Source organism: Scylla paramamosain, chromosome 34 (assembly GCF_035594125.1).
Source record: "Scylla paramamosain isolate STU-SP2022 chromosome 34, ASM3559412v1, whole genome shotgun sequence".
NCBI lineage: Eukaryota > Metazoa > Arthropoda > Malacostraca > Decapoda > Portunidae > Scylla > Scylla paramamosain.
In genome coordinates this window covers 17,336,719-17,362,361 of record NC_087184.1, presented here as the reverse complement: position 1 = coordinate 17,362,361, position 25,643 = coordinate 17,336,719, and the positions used below count along the sequence as shown (strand labels likewise).

Sequence of the window (25,643 nt, the reverse complement as noted above, 5' to 3'; positions counted from 1 at the left end):
GTGTAATTTTATGATGAAAGGTTTTTAATGCAGGGACAGTTGTTTATAGGCATTTTTACATTTTTTTTAGTATACAACCATCCAAAAGGCATTTAGCTCAGTGTTACTGCAACAACCACACAGTACTGAATGTAGGGTTTCCTGTTTCATTAGAGATTTCTCTGTAGTGGTGTTTTCAATACAAAGAGTGTTTTCTATAGTTATTTTCTTTATTTTGAGGGCTTGCTATAATATCCTGCACAACTCTAAAAATACATCAAATTAACCTCCCACCAAAGCACAATACAGACACTTCCATTGGCTGTAACATTACTGCTAATACTGCAACATTCTTCCTGAGGGGAACCACACACATAAACAATAATAACACGTTACAAAAAACTACACCAAACATATTAAGCTCAACATTTTTGTATAATAATTTTTAGAAACATGAATGACCAAAAACGGTTCTAGGATAAAAGAGGAAAAAAATGACAGAACACTACAGCATAACAGTACAAATGGCAGGTGTGTCTCTTTTCTCTTATTCCTTATTTGCAAGGATTAAAGCTGTTACCTTAGAGATCACAAGAAGTGGGACGGTACAGTTCGCTAAGCTGCCGGTACACGTAGGATGGTGCAGTACCTCGACTGAAATAAAAGAGATTTAAATGGTCAGCAGCCATTATTTAAAGCTAAGTGAGTAGATGTGCAAGATAAACAGGGTACAGTAAAATCCCTCTAATCCGGCATCAACGGGACCGCCGACGTGCCGGATACTTGAATAGAAGTGAAATTGTGTCCACAATGACCACCCTACACTCACGCATCTTACCACAACAATGATCAGCTGATCTGATCAGCTGCTTAAGTGTAAGCACAACACACTTCCTTTTTTCTACAACTTTAGGCGTGATGAAGGCGTCAGGCGATAAACAGTGCACACGCGGGACTGAGTCACTGAGTAAACACAGTGCAGTGGGCTGCGGGTGGCGCGAAGCAGTGCGCTGTGGTGGCAAGGGGACGGAGTATGCCTCGCGTGGGAATTTTAATTGATTTTCTGAGTACACATTGATTTTTTATTGATTTTAAGGCTCGGGGGAAAAATGTGCCGGATACTTGAAGCTGCCGGATGAGAGGGATTTTACTGTATAATAAATTAAGTAAGTTGTTTATCTCACTCATAAGTAAAACATAAAGGCCTTTCATTTGATGCATTTAGGATCAGAAGTTTTACTGGGAGATGAAGTACAGTGCTAAATAACAGTTTGTGCATAAAGCTGACAAATACTGATGTCTCCTGAGGTCAGCCCAGGCCCAACAAGGAAAGCAAATGAAAAAATTAAATGAACCCCCAACATCACACCTTGAAAGGACCACACAGTCATATGAACAACACAAACTCACTTGTTAGTTATCAAACTGGTGACATTTTCTGGAGGAACGTAATCTAGCTGAGTCAGCGCAGTATTTACAGACGGCCAAAACTTTGTTCCCTCTGGGATAATAGAAGTGGTGGTTTGGTGGCTTATTTCTTCACAGCCCATCAAGCCAAATTTGTATGTGGGAGTGCACACATACAGCTGAAAATGAAGATTTGTGACAATAAGCAAAATGCACAATTCATGCTATGATTTTCAATATTATATAGGTACTGATCTGATAGTATCTAGCTCCACATGAGACAACAGGTTGAGGTTTGAGAAAGGACCATCCAACACTCAACACGAGGAATGTATATCCACCTACACGAAATAAACATGTGGAAAAGGAATGTATCAAAAACTGGAATCAAGAATTTCTGTGAGAATAAAATGGTATGTACTTTTGTGATACCTTCCCTGTTCAATTTGCAACAGTAAATATGTTTCAAATACTGCCCCACTGAAAGAGGTATCAGGATAATGACTAACAAATAAAACTTACTGGAACAGAATAAAACTTTGGTGGTGAGGCAAGAGAGGCTGCACCAACAAAGGTCTCAATGCCTCCGTTGGTCACCACCGTCTCGGTGCCAACGATGACCTTTGATGACCTTGTTGACACGTGACATGATGGGGAACACTGCAGAGTCTTGAATTAATGTTGTCTCAATTCCAGCAGTACATAAAGCTTTTGCCACTGGGTGACCCTGCACAAGTAAAAGATGTATTGAGAACATAAGAACATAATAAAATAAAGGAAGCTGCAAGAAGCCATCACCCCTACACGTGGCAGTCCCTGTGTTATGTATTGTGCACATCAGACACGATGACGTGAAAGAGACGCATAAAACACCTTACATCATATTTAGGGGCACGTTCGGCAACAATAACGTGGAATTTCCTTTGTGTGGCTGCCTTGGTCAGGAAGGCCAAGACCAGTGGACACATTGCACACGTCACAATGACCTCATCATTGTGAATCTTGCTTACACCTTGGGCAGCTATCAATTCTTGGCTGAAATAAAAGGAATCAACATAATACTGGTAACAAACAATGTCAATGTCCCAAATGTCAGTGTAATCTTTACTCTACCTTTGTTCAACCTCAGCTTTCTGTTCACCAATGGCCTCAAGTACTCTGTCCTGCAGCTCTGGAATAACCTCCGTGCATTTTGGGAGATTTCCACATGCAGGGTGAGTCTACTAGCATGGACTGTGAGAGGCTTGGGTACTCCACACCTTGCTTCTCTCCACGTGGTGTGTTGTGTTCGTCAATTACTATCTGCGTGAAGAAGAAAAATAACTTAAATAAATAAATGAGATACACACACACACACACACACACACACACACACGAGGGCAGACAGGCAAAATACGTAGAGAGAGAGAGAGAGAGAGAGAGAGAGAGAGAGAGGCTGTACTTAAGCAATTATATCTTTCCATACCACACACACACACACACACACGCACACGAACGTTTCCCTAAGGGCTCTCCTTGACACACAGAGAAAGGCTGGTAATTCTCTGTTGATCATTAACTACAGTATGGAAGCCTCTGGTATACTTGGATATCTCTGTGAAGTATTGTTGTTTTTTAACGTCAAATGGTAAATACTTAATAATGATAAGCTGAGATATAACACAGTATTAAGCCAAGCCTTCAATTCACACAAGCTTTTCAATGATTTCACATTACGCCACACAAGGGACGAGACATTGCAGTGTAAGCTCCGCCAGGAACAGTTTGAATTTGGCGCTTCAATCAGTAACATCTAGATACTTTGACAATTACAGTTATAATGGCCTGAGATTTATTTTTACACGCTTATAATTCTTTATATTTAATTTTCCATTAGTTTAGTATAATATAAAAGAAGTTGGTGGTTGTTATTGAAAGGTAAAAGTGTGTTGTGGATAGGTTTGTGTCCGTACTGTGCAGAGCAGGCCAAGGGAGGACAACACAGTACCAGACGTAACTCAGAAAGGCACTGTGTTCAAAGGGTGCCATAAACTGTGGCTTCATTTAATGTATTTTGGCAGAACAAGACAGTGACAGGGCCGTGGGTGCCTGCGTGTGCTGGTGCAAGCTTGGTGCCTGCCTGGAGGTGCCTACAGGGCCACCAAGGCTAATATTGGTAAGAAACCCGCCAACCACTTGTCCAGCCAGCTAATTTGCACAGTGTGATGTAACAGGCGGTAACTGTGATAGTGTTGTTACGTGTCACCCACTACAACAACAACACAGGGCTGTCAGGTCAGTGGTTAACCTTACTGTTTATTGTTTAGCCTCGTATTTCATGTTTTTGCACCTGGTTAGGAATATATTGACGTGACCCAGCATTCCACGGTGCCACAAGCGCTCCAAGCCTCCACCACAAAACTCTTACTAATTAACCATGACAGGAATTATAAAAACGTCAAAAAAATACACTTAATGTTATCAGCTGAGGTGGAGGCAGCCTTCCCCATTTGTCCGCCAATATCTGCTTCATTTCTCACTTATTGTAAGCCTAACACGTCACTAAGTGGAGCCACATAACTAGGCTTTCATATCCGCTATCTAGATATATCTGCCATTGCCTCATTTAGTTACGATGGAAGAATAACAGGCAAAATAGCGGCCGTTCTCTCCACTGACAAGGGCCGCCATGATGCCTGGCTACCTCTGCCAACCTGCTTCAACCTGTGGGTTCCAATATTTTTTTATTTTTTTCTTAACTTCTTTATTCTGCTGGTATAGCATGTTTTTTATGGTTTATAAAAATAATTATTTGCTTTAGAAGTATTTTCGTGGCTTGTGTTGAGTTGTGTTCAATTTTGTGTTGCTTGCCGAAAATGCGGGGTGTTTTTTTAGCAGTATTTTGACAAACTTGATTTTTTATTTCACGTTCTAACTACGTCTTTTGTATTTCTAAAAATTGCTTATGATTTTTAAATTGTTTTTTGGTTCCTGTTGAGAGAAATAAGTGGACTTTAAAAATGGTTTATGGTCCTGTTAAAAGTTGTTATTACAACACTTTTTGTGTTATTGTCTCTCTATTTGAGCTTGTAACTAACTTTTCATTGCTTGAAAAAATAGTTTGTATGTTTTAAAGTGTTTTATCTTGTTGTTGAGTCAAAATAGGTGGACTTTTCAGTGGTTTTTAATCGTATTTAGGTTCAACACTTGGTTTTTACACAATTTCGGTTTTATTTGTTTACTTCTTGTTCCAGGTCACTTTTGATTGTGTAAGATGATAGTTCAGATTTTTTAAAAATTTTTACGTTCCTAAAAATTCAAATGTTGTGGACTTTTCAATGATTTAAATGGTGCCGAATATTTCAACACTTTTTCCATATTTCATTTGGATATTTTTTAAATACTACTCAGGCTAGAGCTGTTTTAATATTGTGAATATTATTTTAAGTATTTGTCAAGTCAGAATATATAAGGCATTCGAGCCTAGCTCCATTTTTTCGAGGGGTCAATTTCAAAATGAAATCCGTTACGGTACGTAAATTAGCCGTGACGTCACGGCCGTCATCATGGACCCGGGACCTTGATCGGCTCCGCTGTCTCCTCGGTAATATTTATCGTATTTTGCAGTGTTTTCCTGGTGTTTCCAAGTGTTTCTAAACTCAGACGTGTAGATAAGAGTAGTATGAGTAAGAAAATAAGAGAAATAGAGGAGAAAGGGGAAGGGAGAAGGAATAGAGGAGATGGTAAAACAGAAAAATGCTAAAAAGACAATATTTAGGTTAATTTTCCCTGCTGCCCTGTCTGTCTTTGTAGTATTTGTCTTCCGTGACAGTGCTTTCAGTGTATTTGGTGTGTTTAGGAGCTGTTGGAGTGTGTCTGGAGGTGTTTAGGTAGTGTTGGAGTGTGTGTTGATGGGATTTGGTGATGTTTGAGTCAATATTTAGCGTTCCTGGTGTGTTTTGGGGTGTCTTAGGCTTGTTTAGGAGTGCTTTAAGTGTGTTTTGGACTGTTTTCAATGTTTTGGGATGTTTCAAGTGTATTTTGGGATGTTACGGATGAGTTTGGGTGTGTTTTGTGTGGATACGGGTGAGTTTTGGGTGCGTTTGTGGGTATTTTAGTCAGTCTGGGTGTGTTTTGGGGTGTTTTAAGTGTGTTTTGGGCCGTTTTCAGTGTTTGGGATGTTTGAAGTGTGTTTTGGGATGTTGTGGATGAGTTTGAGTGTGTTTTGGGTAGGTACGGTTTGTTTTGGATGCGTTTTGAGTCAATTTGGATGAGTTTTGGAGTATTTTAAGTGTGTTTTGGGATATTTTGGTACACTTTCGATGTGTTTAGGATGTTTTTTGTGAGTTTAGGAATGTTCTGGGTATGTTTAAGGTGTTTTAAGGTGTTTTAGTGTGATTGGAGTTGCTTTTGAGGTGCTTTGGTTATGTTATAGGCATGTTGCAGATAGGCATTGGGTCTTTGAGGGTAGAAGTGGTGTGCTTGAGGTAAAATAAAAGATTCTGGGGTGTTTTGGGGAGGGGCTGTGATAATAGAAGCATGTCAGGGGTGTTATAGCGTGTGTTGTGATATATGAAAGGAGGGAAAGTGTGTGTGTGTGTGTGTGTGTGTTTGAAGGAAGAAAGCGGTGGTGTTTAGGGGTCTGGGATGGGAAAACGAGTGATTTGTTTTGTAGCCTTCAGAAAAAAAATATTAAGAAAGTTTTTACAGTGGGAAAATTTTGGTGGTGAGGGAGAAAATGACTGAAATATTACCTCAAATTTAACCTAACGTGGTGGAGCTTCACACTCCTCAGCTGCCCCTAACCAAACCAAGCCTAACCCAAAGAAGCTACCCTAACTTCTGTCTGGTGCTTCCTCCTCCCCAAGACTGACTGGCTATCTCGTGTCTTAATCCCAAGCTAGCCTAACCAAACTTTACCTAACGTAACCTAAGCAATTCTAACCTAGCCAAACCTTACCTAAGCAAGCCTAACCTAGCCAAGCCTTACCTAACCTAACCTCACCTAACCTAAAGAAGCCTAGCCAAACCTAACACAACCTAGCCTAGCCTAACCTAACCTAGCCTAACCTAACCTAACCTAAGTAAACGAAGCATAGCCAAACCTTACCTAACCTATCCTAACCAAACCTAACCTAACCTACATCATCTTCCCTCATCACTTCCCACTTAACCAAACCTAATGTAACTTTCAGAGCAATGGCAACCCTCCGATCCTGCAAGCAAGTTGGCGGCAGCGATGGCGGTGGCGGTGGCAGTGGTGGTGAGGTGGAAGGCAGTGACAGAGGGGCAGTACAGGCTGCGGACATCAAGGAGAAGGTGAGCAGGGTGTTGTGTTGGTGTGTGTTGCTAAGCTGAGATATAAAGTGTTTGGTTGTCAACACGGTGTGTTTGGTGTGTTTTTGGAGTGTTTTGAGGTATTTTGGTGTATTTTTGGAGTGTTTTGGGATGTTTTTGTAGTGTTTTGGGGTGTTTTGAGAGTTTTGGTGTGTTTTTGGAGTGTTTTGGGGTATTTTGAGGTGTTTTGGTGTGTTTTTGGAGTGTTTTGGGATGTTTTTGTAGTGTTTTGGGGTATTTTGGAGAGTTTTGGGATGTTTTTGGAGTGTTTTGGGGTATTTTGGGGGTATTTTGGTGTGTATTTTTATGTTTTGGGATGTTTCTGTAGTGTTTTGGGGTATTTTGAGGGTGTTTTAGTGTGTTTTTGGAGTGTTTTGGGATGTTTTTTGTGTGTTTTGGGGTGTTGTGGGGTATTTTAAGGGTGTTTTGGTGTGTTTTTGGAGTGTTTTGGGATGCTTTTGTAGTGTTTTGGGATATTTTGAGGATGTTTTGGTGTGTTTTTGGAGTGTTTTGGGGTGTTTTGGGGTATTTTGACTGGAAAGCAAATTTTACAAGAATTATGTAAGAATGCAGTTGAATGGGATGATAAGGTGCCAGATTATGTCAAACCTAAATGGATAAAATGGAAGGATGAGCTGCACAAACTAGATCAGTTAAAGGTACTTAGATGCTACAAACCTGATGACTTTGGGGAAGTAGAAAAGGTTGAACTCCATCACTTTTCAGATGCCTGTCAAGAGGGATATGGCCAGTGCTCATATATTAGATTAATTAGCAAGACTGGCCAAATTCATTGTGCATTAGTAATGGCAAAGTCACGTGTCACACCTCTAAAAACCATGACAATTCCCAGACTAGAACTAGCAGCAGCAGTGGTGTCAGTTAGAATCCATAAACTCTTGAAGGGAGAACTTGAATATAATAATGTGGAAGAAGTATTTTGGACAGACAGCAAAGTAGTCCTTGGTTACATTGCAAATGAAGCAAAGAGATTCCATGTATATGTTGCAAATAGAGTAGAAACAATAAGAGATCACACTTCACCAGATCAGTGGAAATTTATAGAGACACAGTATAACCCAGCAGATCATGCATCTAGAGGCATGACAGCAGATGAATTGTGTAATAGCAAGATCTTGTGGAATGGCCCAGAATTCCTTTGGCAACATAGCAAAATGGATAGCCATTCCCAGTACAAGGTCATAAATGAGAATGATCCTGAACTGAAGAAAGTTGTATGCCATGCTGTAGGTACACAACAGCCCACAGATATACTAGAAAGACTTGAGTATTTTTCTGATTGGTTTAAAGCAAAGAGGGCAGTTGCTGTATGCCTCAAGCTTCTGAACAGCTTCAGAGGAAGAGGTGATGGCACTACTAAAGTAAAGGGAAACACATATGAGCCAGTAAATGTAGCACAAGTGTCACAAGCTAAAACAACTGCAATCAAAGGCATTCCAAAAGGAGATAAATGTACCGAAATCATCTCCTAACCATAATTCTTTAATTAAAGGAGACAATGGCAAGGGAACAAAAGTGATAGACAAGACCAGTTCCCTCTATAAGTTAGATCCCTTCATTGACAAAATGGTATCATGAGAGTAGGAGGAAGATTGAGGCTTTCTAATCTGACAGATGAATCCAAACATCCAGTCATCCTCCCCAAAACATCACACATAACCCAGCTGATAATATGCCACCATCACAAAAGGACAAATCATCAAGGCAGGGGCATAACTTTAAATGAAATCAAGTCATGTGGATACTGGATAGTAGGAGGATCATCCCTAGTATCAAGGCACATTTCAGAGTGCATTATCTGTCGTAAAGTTAGGAGTACAACACAGGGACAGAAGATGGCAGACCTGCCTATTGACAGACTAGAACCATCACCTCCTTTTACATACTCAGCAGTAGATTTCTTTGGCCGGGCTGTGGTAAGACGCGCCCACCACCACCACGCCAGACGTCACAAGGTGAGTTGACAGCCGTGTTGTCGTGCCGCCCACCTGTCACTCGTCTCTCGGTTGTTGGGTTTTCGCTGATCCCTGTATCTTTATATTCTGATTTATGTTGAGGTTCTAACTGATAAAACATGGACTACATAAATACAAATTGTTATAATGAAAAATGACAGGGTATTGTAAGACTTGGCGTTGCATTGGAGGTGTCAAGATATCCTGAATGACGAATTATATACCATGAAATATTAAGGGCGCATTATGTACAGTCGAAGACCATAAAGTGTCTCCTTCTTCCGCCGACACTGCGACGAAGCCCTAGGGTCTTTCTGGACGACGGCTCAGCCAAGCTATCACCGGCAACACACACACACACACATACACATCACGAACCGTCTAGGCTGAGGCTTCGAAACCAGTCACACTTGTAACATTTTTATCGACAGAGGTAATATCTTTGGCTTCTTATAAGTTGCATACTGTGCTCCAGTGTCACCAATTGGTAACAAATAACTGATAATATCGATGGACAGGAAATGTAACTAGAACACGGTTCGTCTGAGCTGAGTATGTTCGTGAGTGTTTTGCCGTGATAGTTTGGCTGACCCGTCGTCCAGGAACAGGCATCGACGAAGGGTCGGTCGGCGGAAGTGGGACACTTTATGGTCTTCGGGTGTATGATACTATGATGGAGCAAGTGAGGGTTGAATGAAGGATGCTCGTGTCTGAATAACATCTGTCTGAAGAGCATCGTGTGGTGATTGCTAACTCCATTACTTTTACCTACAGTTGAAGTTTAGCTGACAGGTCAATAATCAAATGCTAACGTTTTTCCCCTTTCTTAAAGATGGATACTGTATTTGCTTGCCTCCACATTACTGGTATCTCCTGAATCTACTGGTATCTCTCCTGAATCTAGCTATATCCTAAAGACAGTAATTAGCGGTTCACTAATAACCTCTTTGTATTTCTTGAGTAATGTAGGATATATTTCGTCTTGTCCTGGTGGCTCAAAAATCTCCATTATGGAAATAACTATCGGCTTTTCATTCTCTTCTGCTCTAAAAATCTGTTCACTATCTGACATTTCCTGCGTGTATCCAAGGGTGAGGAGGTAAAAAATACTCATTCAGAATTTTACTCTTCCTCAGAACTATAACCAGTCTGCTGCATTGTGATCGTGATACAGAGAGACCCGAGGATGTTGCACAACTGCATGCGGCCCTGATGTGGAAACCCCCTCCCCAGGATGCCACACAACTGATCCACCAGTCTGTATGTGGCCCTGATGTGGAGGAAGGAGACTCAAGGATGCTGTACACTTAATGACTAATCTGCAGGAGTCACGACAAAGTTGGTCAAGCATTGAAGTCTTGCCCCCGTCAAGAGAGGCCTACATGGAACTTTGTGACTGCCAGGTATAATAATAAAGATGTAAGAGTTTCAAGAGTTTATTCACCGTTATTGCTGTTATATAATAATGTTGTTCCAAGAAAAAAAATAGTTCCACACCACACAAAGTTTAAGAGGCGTATTGCATATAGGGGTCCCGTCCCCCTGTACGCCAGAGTACAGGGGACATGGCCTCTACGTGCAATATGTGCCTTACATTTTTTTTCTTCAGGGGTGTGGTGTACCTGGGTTTTCTTTATTTTATTCCTTCTTTAGTAGTTGCCTTCATTCATTTTTACCCACCATCTATCTACCTTTTTTATAAGGATTGAATAACATATCAAATGTTTTATTATCATAGGTATGTATGTATATGTGTTCGTGGAGAGCACCTTGCTTTGGCCACCCACTTTAATGGTACATAGCTATAGATACTATACATAGATACTATACATATATGTTATTATGGATTATTTTCTGGCACTTGATAAATACAGCCGGCACTTGATAAATACAGCCACACAACAATGGAATCACAATTGTACAGTCTTAATAACATGGTATCTATCTGAGCGGTGAGGATGAGAGGGATGCAAGGGAAGAAAATGATGACTCATAGTGTCTGGTGGAGTGGTCGTCATCGGTCTGGTTGTTCTTCAGCTCCCCAAGTGTATGCACTAGACGGGCCCAGTCATCAGCACGCGGCAATGCTAGTTGCTGATAGGAGGAGAAATCAATGTGAGAAAACTGGGCAATGGAAAATCTGGGAATAATCAATGATAAAATACTCTCTAGTACAGTTAGGATGCTAAAAATTATTTTTACTTGATGAAATGGGGCACTGAAAATCTAGGAATAATGAATGATAGTATTCTTTAGTATTCTAGGATGCTAAAAATTTTGGTGTTGACTATGCTGTCAAGAACATTGTGGGCTAAAAGTATTGAAAGATGAGAGTCAATTTATTTATTACATGGATACATTGAATTTTCCTCACCTCTCCAACATCATATATCCAGATCTTGCCCATGTCATCTCCCACTGTGATCTGCTGGCCAGAGTTAGTCCAAGAGACTCTGTTGAGTGCTGGGTTGCCCTCCACCACTGTGCTTGCCGTGGGAACCTGTAAGACATCAGGGTTTAAATTTAGAAACTAAATTCACATACTGAAAGTTACAATTACCTCCTAACAAACTAGCGAAATAGAATTCTCTCTCTACTTAGAGCAAGCTGAGTACATACACATCAATGTATTTCTTACAAGTATATGAAACAAAGAATAAAACACAAAGCAGGCTTATGGAAACTGCCTCACCTCAGTGTCTTGATTTAAATTCCACAGGTCGATTCTTCCTGAGCCGTCAACAGTGGTGAAGAGAGCCGGATGGATGGGGGACCAGGCAACCTCATACACATAGTCCCCATTGTCTTCGAAGGAGTAGAGAGGCTTCGTTTCCTGTAAGACAGCAGAGAGGATCAGACAGGTGGTCATAACGAGATGAGTGTTCTGTTGGGTCAGGAGAGACGGAACTCTCCTAATTTAAGTGCATTTATCCATGTATATATTATATAGAAAATCAAGTTAAAACAAATGCCCAACATAAAATATCAATTCACAATTTGTAAATAAATTCTAAAGACAAAAAATATGTTTGAATGTTCCATACTGTGATAATGTATCCAGTCAAAACACTCATTAGCTGTTGTGGAAGATTAATATTTTTTTTGGATAACATGAGCAAAAAGAGTTGAGGTGATGAGAAGATAAGTCCATAGAACCAGACCATCTTACCACCTACCAAGCGTGAAGGACAACTGAAAGCTTCTGGGAGGCAAATGATGTTTTGGAACAGCAGGGAACTAGCTCGGGGAGTGAAGGTGGTGGTGGAAAGCTTAGAAGCAGTGTGTGTTGTGCACAAATGTTCCTTTTAAACATTTTCCTGTGACAGCTGTGTGGCATGACTGCACTGGTTGCTAGGAACAATATTTCTATACAAATAATCGGAGAACAGAGGGAGAGTATTTAGATGACCATTTTGGGCTGATGATGTTATCTTAGGGAAAGTAAAAGATGGTGACAGAGAGAGGAGGAAGAAAAAGAGGAGGAAAGAGAGGAAGGATAGTAGAGATTTATTTCCTTAACTTTTGACTGCAATAATGATTCAGTCTTGCAAATTTGCAAAATACAGTGGTGGTGTGAAGCCCTGGGACAAATATATAGAAATTGTATGCATGTGCTAAGGTGTGTGTGTGTGTGTGTTAAAAATGTGTGCAGTAAATGGCTCCTGGGTGTCAGCTTGTATTTGTGAGGATATTGGTGGCCATGGATCCTACTGAGAAAACTGACATGTGAATCTTTGAGAACAGTGCTGTCCTTTCTCAATTACCCACAAGCAAGAGAAACCTGGCACAGTGCCAAGAGGTGTGAGGCACAGTGGCACTGTAGTAGATGACACAAGCCTTGTGGTACATGCACAAGCAGGGGAGTCTGAAATCTTCTCTGACCTAAGACTATCAATTCAAAACCTTACACACGTCTATCAATTCAAAACCTTACACATGTCTATCAATATCATCAGTTTTGGATCAGATTATAAAGTTTCTCCTTGTTTAAATACACCTTCATAAAAATATACAATAATACTAATTTAGTTTGCATTTTTAGTTGCACCAGATAAATAAGCTTGACATGGCAGCAGAATGCCTCCATGACCACTAACACCATACAGCGTACATCAAAAGTAGAAAGACTTGCAGTCCACACAAAACACACAATACCACACCATCTGGTCTATGTTGCCTCACCCCAGTGAAGGTGCCAGGTGTACCCACACAGTAAACTGTCAGTGTACCACTAAGCTAGGATACTATCATAAAAAGAGTATTGCAGAGATAAACAGTTCAACTCTCAGACACGGAGGAAGAGAAACATTCATGCTCAGCAAAGGAATGTTTGCTTTGTGGTGTGCTTGGCGCTTACCTTCATGGACCAGTGCTGTTGCATCCCAAGTGGAACACAACGAGAGAATCATGTGTTACATAAATAAACACAAAGTGTTGGTACAGTTTGAAGGGAGTGACTGCTACTCAGGCAAACATGGCTGCTCAAAAACCAACATACTATTAGAACTGATCACCTTCCTGCTCAATCAAGACTTAATTGCCCTCAAAATCTATTGATAATTTCCAAGTCAAGGGACAGACTAACATCACACAAGTCACACCTGACTGTCTAGCACCACACAATTCACACCTGACTGTCTAGCAAAACAACTCACACCTGTCATTAACTATCACATGTGTATATGAAAACAAGCAAGCTGTGGCCAACCTCTTGAGCAAATAAGCTGAACTACTTATTCAGCTTGACAAGCTTCAAGAAGTGATATCACTCTCCTTCCCTCACTTCCTAACAGTGATGTTTGAAAAATAACAGAAAAAAAAATTTTGTTAGCTCTTTCTAGAATGGCTGCTAAATAAATTGTTTTTAAAACAGCTATTGTTTTATGGAGATTATTGTTTTATTGATGAAAATAATTCTGTACTGTCTGCTTTGTATTTTGCTTTTCCTTTCACACAATTATATTTTAACACATATGGCTCTCGATATGTCATATACCATTTAATCCATAACTACCACAAAGATGTCTGCTATCCCACCTGCAGAACCTTCAACACAATGTAATAGTCTCACTCGCCACAATTCACTCATCCTGCAGCTCCAGACTGACTGATGCATTACTCAATGAGTCTACCAGAAGGCCAACCTAGCAAGGCGCAAGTGTTTGCTCAAGCTTCATATACACGTTTATGTTCATATGTATTACAATTCTAGCTTACTGATGAGCTTATGATACCAATTATCAATCTATATATTCAAACACATGCATACACGCACACACACCAAGGAGGATAGAGGTGTTTGTTTACCTTGACAGACCAGAGCTTCACAGTCCAGTCAATGGAGGAGGTGAGGAAGAGGTGAGAGAAGTCAATGGAGCCGGGAGTGGAGTGGGTGCTGATTCCTGTCACTGGCCCCTGGTGACCCTCATAGGCGTCCACAATACCTGCCTTGCTGCCGTGCCGACATGCTGGAAACACAATCCGCAGGGTCAAAGGATTAAAAAAACATGTCAGCTAAACATGAGTTGAATGTATGAAGTGGTTAGTACCTTCATCTATTTATCCACTACTTTCTCTAATGCCTCATTGTTACTGCAGCATATCCATCCCATTTTATCAAGCTTAATGGGAACAAACACAGAGCAGATTAGGATGAAATATAAAAATGTATGTGCCAGATCAACATGAATTGAATGTATGATGAGATGATTAATACCTTCATCTATTTATCTATCTTCATCTATTTATATTTTTATTTCCTTTAATGCCTCACTATTACTGCATTAAATCCAAGCCATTTTATGAAGCTTAATGACAAGTTACAGCTGTCAAAGTAATAAGAAAGTGAAGTAACAAGATTTCACATATATGCATCTAGTAAGCAGATAAACAGAAGCCTTTCCTCTCACCTGTAAAGACGGCACCTTCCTCCGACCCCACAATGAAGTTGTTGACATCACCATGAGGGAAGGCCATACACGTCACAGCCACAGGACGTGATTGTTTGTGTTGCAACTCCATGGATTCCTGTAGGGGAGGTTGGCATTAATATTGAGACTTGGTATGCTGTCAGTTTCATTTGTCATTATTATTGGCCTGGTATATGTGAAGTTTAGTCTTCTGCTGTCTTTTAAGATCCTGTCCTTTCATTTCTCTCTCTCTCTCTCTCTCTCTCTTGCTTTCCTTTTCCTCTATGTTCTGTCATACTCTACATACTGTTATTCTTTTCCTTCCCTTCTGTGCTCTGCCACTCTCTCCATTCTACTCTTTCTCTTCCCTTTCTCAGACTACACTGTGACCTCTGTAAGCCATACCTTCCACTTTATTCTCCCTTTCCTTTTAATCTATGTTCTGTCACACTCTCCATTCTACTCCTTTCCTTCCCCTTCTCAGAGTACAATGTGACCTTTGCATCTTGCCACAGCCTCCACACTACTCCTCCTTTTCCTTCCCTTACCAGAGTACAATGTGACTCTGCATCTATCACACCTTCCTCCCACAACCCCCCATCCCTGGAGCAAACCCTGAACTGTGGTGCATGCTGCTGACCTGTGGCTGGGAGAACATGTCCAAGGACCAGGAACACATCTTGCCATCAGTGCTGACGCTGATCAGGTTGTGGGCGTTCTGAGTCCCCACCACCTTCATGCAGTACACAGGATGCTGCATAGGACAAAACAATGACTCAAATATTATCTCAACAACTTTTAACACAGTCTAGTGGAATATGTTGGGTTTTTCAAGATTCTAGAGATAGTTTAAGGAGGATTCTGCATCTGTAGGGAAAAAATACCCAGAATTGAACTACTCATGCCTCCAAAAATAGTTTTAGTGAAAATCCACATCTTTCAACACTCTCTGGTGGAACTTATTAAGGTTTTCAAGATTCTAATGATAGCTTAATGAGGATTCTGCATCAGTAGGAGAGAAATATCCATGAAGATCAGACTATTCATCACTACAGTCTTAGTGAATATCTTGAACCAGAAGCATTAAAACATATGATGTATTCAACCAGCTCCTCTGCAATGAGTCGCGTCTCAAAATTATCCTCAATTACAATATGGACTGACCGTGTGAGCAGCAGCAGACAGTGGACTGCGCTGCACTGGCGTTCTCTTCTGACTTCGGTTGTCCCACAGCACAATCTGCCCAGAGTATGTTCCTCCCACAATCAGATTGGGATGGAATCTGGTGAAGCACAAGATAGATTATACTCACTGGGATTAAAACTAATACTAATTTCATCTATTTCACTGCTAACACGCTGAACTCTGTGTGTGTCTACTTTTCTTCTTTCCTACAATAAACTATTTGAGGAAGGGAGTATCAAGACACAAGAGATATGAAAACAATGGAGATGAATAAATAAAAACAGAAAATTACGGATAAACAAATACAGAGAGAGATAAACAGAGACAAAGAGAGACAGAAAGAGATGGATGAACAAGAGAGAACCAGGAACAGAGGCAGAGACAGAAAAAGACAGACAGAGGGAGCAATCCAGACTGAACATGTTACACTGCTGACTGAGGAAGCACTGGAGTGGAGGCCACAAACCTGGCGAAGGTGGCTGACATGACGGGTGACTGGCAATGGAAGATGTACTCAGGCGTGTCCTTCTTGAATTTGGTGTTCCAGACCAGCGCCACACCGTCCGGGTCATGGGGCGAGTCATCATTGTTGTTGTAGCTGAGGGAAGGCAGCAAATTAACACAAGAAATGGATAAATCAATCAAATGAAAATGAACAGATAAATAGAATAAAATAAAATAAAATAAATTTGAAGACCTGAACAGCAGCAAGGCAGTGAGTAAAGTAATGGTGGAAAACTAGCAGTGTGTCCCTTTAAAGACCTGAAGAGCAGTAAGCAGAGAAGTAGAGTGAATGGTAAAAAAAACTAGCACTGCATCCCTTTGAAGACCTGAACAACAACAAGGCAATCTGTAGAGGCCTCACCTTGCCACCAGCAGCTCAGGGTACTGAGGTGACCAGTCCATGCAGGTGATGCAACGATTACGGGACCAACGCTCATCGTAGAACCATCGGTTGAGGGACAGCTTCACTCCTCCTGACTCATTACTGCAGAGGAAGGAAGATAGCAAGTCACTGGTGCACTAAGACATAAGTAAATATAATGAGGGTATGATGAATAATTCAGTGTTTTGCTTTGTGCTTTGTCTGGGCTGTTTCATGTTGAATTGTTGGCCTGGTGTATACAAAGATGGATAATGGATAATACTAAGTACAGGTAGTCATTAATGGCAAGGAATTAAAATGTTAGGCTATCAACAAAGAGATGATGAAGGGCTGAAAAAACTGTTTTCAGAAAGAATGCAAACAGTGAAAGAATGAACAAGATATACATAACAAAATGGGAAACTGAAGACAGCATAGCTATAAAAAAAAAAAAAAAAAAAAAAAAAAAGGAAGACAGGCCAGAAGAAACTACCAACAAAAAACAATAAAGAAAATGGAGAAAAGAGGACAACACAACTCAGAAAATACAAAAGACACAAATCCAAAACTGGCAAAGACAAGACAGAAGGAACTACTCATACTAACACAAAAACAAAGAAAACACACGACAAACAAAACAATGACAACTCACGCCTCCCCGTCCTCCTCATAGTCATGGGAGTAGTCAACGAAAATGTTGGTATCCTCGGCCAGTGCTCGCTCAATGATGCGTGATGTGCGGTCAAAGAAGCCATGGAACTCCTCCGTCATCATCACCGTCTGCTTCTCCTCATCTGACAACTCCCGCGCTGAGGAGGACCAGAAGTTAGCAAAGCATCAAAAGTTGTGATGATTTAGAGACAAAGGGAATGAGGAGGAGCAAAAGTTATGACAATTCACAGACTAAGAGAACAAATATGATTTTCTAAATACTTAAACTAATCTAAATCTTGCAATATCCTGTTGATGTAAAGCAGTAAGTGGTAGTATTCATAAACCATCAAAACAGACACACAAGACTCACGTGGCTCGGGTTTCACTTCCTCCTGTTTCTTCTCCTGCTCGGTTGCAATCGCCGGCTTGAAGTCCTGGACGGTGGGCATCCCAGTGGGCAGAATACCCGGGGGCAGATGGCGGTGGGAGCCGCTGCCAAACATGGGTGGGGTGTCCAGGAGGGTGAGGGAGCTGTCCTCCTCTTCAGCTTGTGGGTCGTCGTAAGTCAGAACTAAATGGTGAATAAGTGTGCTCTGCTCCTCTCTATCTATGTCCCTAACCTGTCTGCTTCACTGCCTCCTCCTGCTGGCCTGGCTTTAGTTAACTGTGTGTGTGTTACTGCTTGTCTTGTCCTATTTCTCTACTTCTGTGTGTCTTGTTACTTACTAGTTGTGCTCTTGTCAATTTCTAGACTATTGTGTGTGTGTGTGTGTGTGTGTGTGTGTGTGTGTGTGTGTGTGTGTGTGTGTGTGTGTGTGTGTGTATGTGAGCATGTGTGTGTGTTTATTAGTTCAGTCTTTTTCCTTCTACATTTGAACATTCTAAAGAGCATTTTAATTTCTTGACTTGAATTTCAAATATACTACTACACTTTACTCCTGTGTCTTAAGAATGTACTTTAGCTTACTAGATTTTGTACTGAAATTTTTACTCTAATGTGTTCCTGCTGTCTGTCATGCAGGAGAATGAAACACCTGACAGTAAGTACACCTGCCCACCTGCTTTAGTTACTCAAGTCATTAAAGACGCAAAGTCATGCTATGCTGGCAAAAAGGTAACACTGAAAGACTATTTTCTACACAACTAACAGTAAAAGATTGACTAAACATATAAAAAAGAAGGTATACTATGTACATACAAATATCCACATACCTACCCTGGGTTATCAGATCAGTATCCTCTATGTGTACAGGGTCTGCATTTTAATAGGGATAATGGGAGTGATTCTTTCATCTACCTGCACTGAGCTAGCAGTTAAGTATAATACACATACTGGGTGTTGATTGGAGGGTGAAGGGCAGTAACCTTGTGGGAGTTTAAGGTGACAAGAAAGAATGTGCTCTTAGAAAAAAGGTGTGGTGCAGTGTGATTCAAGAGCATATCAGGATTCTTGGCTCTTCAAGGAGTAGCAGAGCGTAAGGAAATGTACACAAGGATCAAGTACACGTACAGAGTATCCACGTGACCACAGCCCTCACATGCTGGTCAGTATTGAGACAACCTGGCAAGCTGTGAGTGACTTGTACAAACTGTCTCAATCATCCACAAGTTTGCATTGGTCACTTGCAGCTTGTGTCTGCCACAATACAGCCAAGGGTGAGAAGTACAGTGTGGCCAAGGTGTGGTTAGTGAACAGCCAGAGTGGAGGTGAGCCAGAATGAGGACAGATATCACAAGTACTCATAAAGCAAGTAATGTGAGAGAATGGCTGGTCATTATCCTTTTCAAGTTGACAATTTTTGCATTTATAAGAAAATAACCACTTGTTAATAATGGTTATGCTTGTTTTAAGCATTCAATCATCAATGAAGTTTTATTAGGGTAATTTTCTGATAGTACAATATATTTTCTGAGTTGACCAGCCTCTCTCTCCTGTATCCAGTCTCACTTCATACAGATGATGGGATAAGCAAGAGCTGGCTCACACACGTGTTGTGTTCCCTCACTCAGCATGGGGATAGAGAGACAGAGGCTCCTGTGTGGGGCTGTGCTGGTGTGTGGGATGTGCTGTTGTGCTGGTGTGCTGTGCTGTGCTGTACTCCACTGCTTCCATCAACATTTTTCAACTTATCTTCTTTAGTAAACATTGTGACAGTTTCAAGAGGTAGGAATACTATGGTAACACTAATTATTTCCCAATACTTCTGCTGTCATAATACTTCATCACACTGGTCGTCTATTTTGTCTGCCAAGTATTCTAGAAGATTACAGCATACATCTTTTGATGTATGTTCATATTTCATGATAAACACTTCAGGTCTCTCTCTCATAATTTTAATTTCACAGGTATAACTTTGAGCAACAATCAAGTGTTGCCAGTGTGCAGACTCAAAGATTTCCATTCTCCCAAGCTGGAGTAAAGGAATTAAGATCAAGTTTCATCATAACTCAACTTGTACAGATAATAATAAGTAAGTGTTACATGTTGACAACTTGCAGACTTGAATAACACAATGAGAGAACTGTGACCAACACCAACACAGACTGCAGCACACAGCACACATACTTGGGGGAGGGGAGGTACAGCCAACATGCACAAGAGTGTGTGTGTTCCAGCTGCAACACCACAGCATAAGCCACAATTATGAAACACTTTACTGCTTCACATGTGCTTCAGTGCCCTCTCAAAGATGTATACAAGGTGACCCCTCTCTTATAGCTATTCAAGCTCAGTATCTGCAAGGTGACCCTTTCTTATTGCCATCAAGGGGAGTGTCTATATGGTGACTCCCTCCTCTCACTGAATACCTACACTGGTAACTTGAAACACAACACAGGAGGCAATGGTGTTGATCTAACCAATGTCTAGCTTGCCAATGCCTTTCATCTCCTTAACTATGCTTCTTTGATGCTTCGAGAGCATCATCTCAGGGAACAAGTCACACTATAATGTTTCATCCTCTAAATTTATCTTTCCTTCCTTCCTTCATTTGTGCTGCAAGAGCCTCACCTCAGAGAAGCCACACCTCAGAGAAGCCACACACTGTTCACTACTTCACATTCAACTCTGGGCCAGTATCAGCAAATATCATGGTCAAAGAAGTGCAGCAGCCCATGTCATGAGCAACTGTATAATTTACTAACTAAAAGACAACACAAATGCCTGCTTACAGAAACTCCCTGAAGAGGATGACTACATCAAGAGCCTCTACTGGCATCTATCTGTGCACCTCACCAATGACTGATTTGAGTCCTATCAATGTTCCACTGCCTGCTCCACCACTCTATCCTTACACCTTACAAGGGGTTGTCCTCTCTCCCTCATACTCTCATCTTTCTTGGCATCTCACTCTCACCCTCAATACTTCAGTAATCAATTGCTTTCCTGTCAGGCTCTTCCCCCAACATGTGTCCCAGATCTCTGGTTGACATTCACTGATGAAACATTAGACACGAGGGAAAATTAGTGTGTCGTTTATAGATTAACCCTCTAATTCTAGGATGTCCATTAATTTGAATTTATATACAATGACAAATAGAGATAATAGCATTGAAACCAATAAGTGGTACAATTGGATCCAGAATTTTGACACTTCATGGCAAGGTGAGGGCAATGTTTGATATAATCACACAGCAGGGCAGGAAATATCGCCAAGATTGGGGTGACAGGGATGGAGAAGCTGTTAGCAACACTGCCTGAAACAGAAAGATGCAACCAGTTTGTCTCAAGCAGCTTCTCAATCCCTGTTATCCTAACCCTGGAGATATTTCCTATCCTGTTGTGTGGTTATGCCAGACATCACCTCACCTTGCCATGATGAGTGCCAGAATTCTCTGAGCCAAGTGTACAAGTAGTAGTGTGTGCACACTAACTCTTGGCACACAGTACAAATGGCCACATGCTGCCACATCTGTCCCAGTCACTGCAGGACAGTCTGGTTAAAGAAGACTTGGCCAGGTCAAGTCAATTAAAGGTGTGTTGGGCCATAACCCACAATGCAATAACTTGACCTCCCCCTGACGTGAGAGTATGCAGTGAGTACAGTTAAGTCCCTCGTGTCTTCCAGTGTTAGACTAAATTCATGTTACCAGTGAGCCCACACTGTTATGTTCTGATGACACAACTTACCCCAGCAGACTACACAGTGCAGGGAGGTGATAGTATTTTGTCTGATAAACTGACGTGTTACTCTTAGCTGTGTTCAACAGTCAAAAATACCTTTCCTCAGCATGCCAACTAAGATAAATCATGTCATGAGAAACGTTTCAGTAACGAACCTTCGCGACTTTCAACATGTGCACCTTGAAGGACAGACAGACAGACAGACAGACAGGAAAGGTAACCCATTATGCAATAGTTATAACAAAGCTTACTGCTCACTACTGGTACACAGACTGCAACAGGCATAGTAGTTAAGCTGCTTCTCCTCCTTAAACATTATAATCTTAATGATTGAGTTATGCTTGAAATAACAATGCATCCTCCCTCCTGATGAATACAGTGAGTGAAATAAACTACAGTCCATACTTGGTGACTGTTTGGGAGATGCCACACTGGACCAGCAGTCACCCCATTGTCTTGCTCTGCCTAATATTAGCAGTCTTATTAGCAGAGTTGCCTGAGGAGGCAGGGAGGAGGAGCAGGAGGGAGGCGAGGCCACAAACTGTTGCAATGACGCCTACAGACACACACACACACACACTGCCACAGCTCCTCTCGGAACGAACAATGCACATGATATCAGTGGCATTCATATCCCAATACGTATACACTGATGGACGCCACGACACAGATGACGATGGTCTGGTCTGAGGTCACCACTTGGGTCAGTCAGGTCAAGTTGGGTCAGAGGGCAGGCAAGCAGTCAACTAAAGATAACAAAGCGTGTAGTATGGCATCAGTGTGCATTGCACCGGCCACTGAATCTACTGGATACGTCAGCACACACACAAACACACACGCATGTACAGGCAACAGCAGCAGCAGCAGCCGGGCAGTGTGTGTGTGGGAGCCCAGGCTGGCCAATCAGTCCCAGGCCAGCCGCTGTCTGCTCTGTGCAAAAACTTCTACACCAAAATCAAACTGAACCAAAACTGTGATGCCCAACATTGTATTAATTATTCTATTGTTTAGTTACTGTTGGTATTATCACTATCACCATTATTATTATTATTAATATTATTATTATTACTATTATTATTATTATTATTATTATTATTATTATTATTATTGTTGTTTAATTTGTCAACAAACTGGCTGATGAGCTTTGCCATTAATAAATATAAGTTTTTTGCATTACTATTTCATGGCTTGGCATTACAAAACATCACACAACACCTAACTAAAAAATGAAACAAAATAAAAAAAATCATGACTGAAGCCATGGATATGAATCAGCAGGAACAGCGGTGTTGGTAGTAACAGCATGACCAGCACTAGCAGCAGCAGCAACAGCAGCTAAAGCAACAGCAGCAGAGAATGAATGAGACAAATGGAGAGAAGCAGAAGCATGGCATACCAACACACAGACACAGACACACACACAGTGCAAGAGGCAGGCTGAGTGAGAGGGAAAGAGGGAGCAAGGCGGAGGAAGACAGACAATGGAGATAAGATATTGAGAGCGCGAGCAATGGACCTACCTGTGAACTCATCATCCCACTCAAGCGCTGGGTTTAGATTATATTCGTCTGGGGGATAAAGAGGTTTGGGGAGGGGAGGGAGGGGGAGAGGGAAAAAAAAAACAAAAAAACAAGTCAGTGTCCACTTCCTCTGGGCCGGTGTTGTTAATAGCAGCTGCCAAACAAACACTTTTTTCACAGCCACACATCACACTAATCAGTCAACTCCAATGAAGAGAGACAAACAAAAATACCTCAAACTGATCAATCATTTACGTTATGAGTTAGTGAGCAGTCAGTTCATTTAATAATTTTTTTTAGTAAGCAACAAGTGTTAAGTAGTATGTAAGTACTTCATTGTTAATAAATACAGCATATCTGTCAATATATATAGAAAAGAGACATGGACAGGAGTACAATACTATCTTAATCAAGTGCTATGGGTAAGTTACATGGTTAGTTAAGAGATATTAACATTATGCCCTACACATCCTCTCACTTACAGTGCATACATGAATAACAAACAAATCACAGTGCATTATCCTATAAGACATCTGCCAATGAGTGTCTGGAGAGTAAGGAGTGAGTTAGGCATGTGTCAGTAGAGAGTGTACAGAAAGACAGAGAGAGAGGGAGAACTCAGTGACGTGCGGGGTTACGAGAGCAAGTGTTTTCGTGTTCCCCATGCCACATGCACCGCAGTGAGGGAATGCCAAGGTGAGGCTGTAGGTAAGTACTGTACATTGGTGTTTGTGTTGGCGACTCAAAGCAACAATACACTAATGTTTCACTGTCTTTCCTTTCCCTTGTTTGCTTGGATCTTCATCTCACTTTTAGGATACAGAACCTTGGTGAGGGTGTGTGTGTTCCTGGTTGTTATGTTACCGTACCACTCCATGTTAACAACAGGCAATACAAGGTCAGTTCTCTCCAATACCTCTTAGTATGTTGGGGGGAAAAATTAATGTTATATTCTACTTGACTATAGGATGACAGGCACTCCATGACCTTGGCAGGTGGTGACTCAAACATTACTCTATTACCAAATGCAAGGTAAAAACAAAATGAAAAATGAAAATCATAATAAGAGCTACGGCTCAGACAAAATCAAAAGACAGGTGGGTTGTATAATGATGACACTCCACTGCGTGTACTGACAGAAGCAGCCGCGGTCATTCCTTCACAGGCAAAAGCTACAGAATCATGGCACAGAGTTACGCAATGATGTCCTCTCTACCTCAACAAGGAAGGAAGGAAGGAAGGAAAGAAGGAAGGAAGGGGTTACCAAGCAAACTAAGCAGTAATATGATCCAAATTATAAACAAAAGAGGGTGTACTTATATAGGCAAGATGTAAAATAAATGAAATGATTCAGTATAACAGGAAGAGATGGACAGACAAACCGTACGCTGTTACTTACGCATAGTGTGGTATTTAGAGCGTATTTGAGCTAAGATCCCATCTCCTAGAATCGCAGGGGAAGAGGTGGGGAGAAAAAAGGAAAAAAAGAAATTTAGACCCAAAATCTAAAGCATCAAATAAATAAATAAACAAAAAAAAACTCCAAGTCACAAAACTAATCGGCCAAACGACCACAAACAAACACAGCAGCAGCAGCAGCAGCAGACTGTGGCGCTAAGCAGAGCTACCTATGGCCTTCCTAAACGTGCCTGCCTGCTGGTGCCTGCTGCTGCTGCCTCTAAGCCCCTGAGGTATTGTGGAGTTAGAAAGAAGCAAAGGTTCTGTATCCATGACTGACTGCTGGCACACACACACAGCCAGCCAGTCAGTGCAGGCAGCTCTCCTTCCGTCCCGGCATTTTATGTTCTGTGTGTCTGTGTTTGGGTTTTCTGAGCAATTCTTCTCCTTGTGTATGTAATGTCATATGTTTGCATGCACGTCTCCTCGGTGCAGATTTGAATACGCACACACAACTATTACTACTACGGCTGAAAAGTATGAGAATCCAGACCAAAGGGAGGATTGTAGTGAGACAAGAGGAGATGGAGGAGAATGATGATGTAATAACAGGACCAGCAACAAGACCATTGCTCGTAATAAGGGAATAGAAACTCCACTGCCTGGGAGTTTAAGGGAGTCTCCATGCAGCAAGGGACTTAAGGGGCTTCCTGTGCCTTCACCAGCAACCTTATACGGCACTCCAATGATAGAGAAAGAGGAGACATGCAAGGACGAGGATTGGTATGTATGTGTGTGTGTGTGTGTGTGTGTGTGTGTGTGTGTGTGTGTGTGTGTGTGTGTGTGTGTGTGTGTGTGTGTGTGTGTGTGTGTGTGTGTGTGTGTGTGTGTGTGTGTGTGTGTGTCAGGGTGTATTCATGTACATCTGTGTGTGTGTGTGTGTATGTGTGTGTGTGTGTGTGTGTGTGTGTGTGTGTGTGTGTGTGTGTGTGTGTGTGTGTGTGTGTGTGTGTGTGTGTGTGTGTGTGTGTGTGTGTGTGTGTGTGTGTGTGTGTGTGTGTGTGTGTGTGTGTGTGTGTGTGTGTGTGTGTGTGTGTGTGGAGGAGGAGGAGGCATGAGAGAAAGAACATCACATCCATTTTTTTTAGGTAAACATTAAACTCACAGGAAAGAACAGTTTGAAGCAAAGGACAGAATATTACATCTGTGTGATATTAAAAAAAACGTGTCAGTTCTTCATAGATGGTAAAGAACTGAGGTAAGGAAAGGGGATGAAGTTTGTGGCCCTCTAACACACCAGAGAAAAGAGTG

General features: G+C 41.4%; 1 protein-coding gene and 2 long non-coding RNA genes across 53 annotated transcripts in view; 1 reads left to right on the top strand and 2 right to left on the bottom strand.

The window, feature by feature from the left end:
- Positions 1-190: 190 nt before the first annotated feature.
- LOC135090330 (uncharacterized) lies at positions 191-4,082 on the bottom strand. The gene is made up of 6 exons (XR_010261871.1): positions 3,987-4,082; positions 2,500-2,688; positions 2,265-2,421; positions 1,909-2,113; positions 1,390-1,565; positions 191-633 (listed from the first exon to the last, which is right to left on the bottom strand). It is a non-coding gene; the product is annotated as an uncharacterized LOC135090330 (long non-coding RNA).
- On the top strand, positions 3,067-11,537 carry LOC135090326 (uncharacterized). Of its 2 annotated transcripts, none has more exons than XR_010261865.1 (4): positions 3,067-3,660; positions 6,561-6,684; positions 9,815-10,097; positions 11,398-11,537. It is a non-coding gene; the product is annotated as an uncharacterized LOC135090326 (long non-coding RNA). The 2 variants fall into 2 exon arrangements; XR_010261864.1 differs by having other exon boundaries at positions 3,071-3,660; positions 9,815-10,081; positions 11,398-11,535.
- The window catches only part of LOC135090316 (cytoplasmic dynein 1 intermediate chain-like), a 38,601-nt gene continuing 23,056 nt past the window's right edge, over positions 10,099-25,643 (bottom strand). For 6 of the 50 annotated variants that reach the window (XM_063987054.1, XM_063987058.1, XM_063987027.1 and 3 more), the window contains 12 exons: positions 17,662-17,862; positions 17,290-17,446; positions 16,638-16,760; positions 16,239-16,370; positions 15,752-15,869; positions 15,228-15,341; positions 14,588-14,705; positions 13,986-14,146; positions 13,036-13,050; positions 11,371-11,511; positions 11,053-11,178; positions 10,099-10,772 (listed from right to left, as the gene is read on the bottom strand). In XM_063987054.1, the coding sequence (XP_063843124.1) occupies positions 10,620-10,772; positions 11,053-11,178; positions 11,371-11,511; positions 13,036-13,050; positions 13,986-14,146; positions 14,588-14,705; positions 15,228-15,341; positions 15,752-15,869; positions 16,239-16,370; positions 16,638-16,760; positions 17,290-17,446; positions 17,662-17,862 (1,559 nt within the window). In that variant the 3' untranslated portion in view covers positions 10,099-10,619. Of the gene's footprint in view, positions 10,773-11,052; positions 11,179-11,370; positions 11,512-13,035; positions 13,051-13,985; positions 14,147-14,587; positions 14,706-15,227; positions 15,342-15,751; positions 15,870-16,238; positions 16,371-16,637; positions 16,761-17,289; positions 17,447-17,661; positions 17,863-22,934; positions 22,983-24,333; positions 24,379-25,643 lie in introns of all 50 variants that reach the window. The other 44 variants (XM_063987048.1, XM_063987056.1, XM_063987059.1 and 41 more) reach the window with 10 other exon arrangements.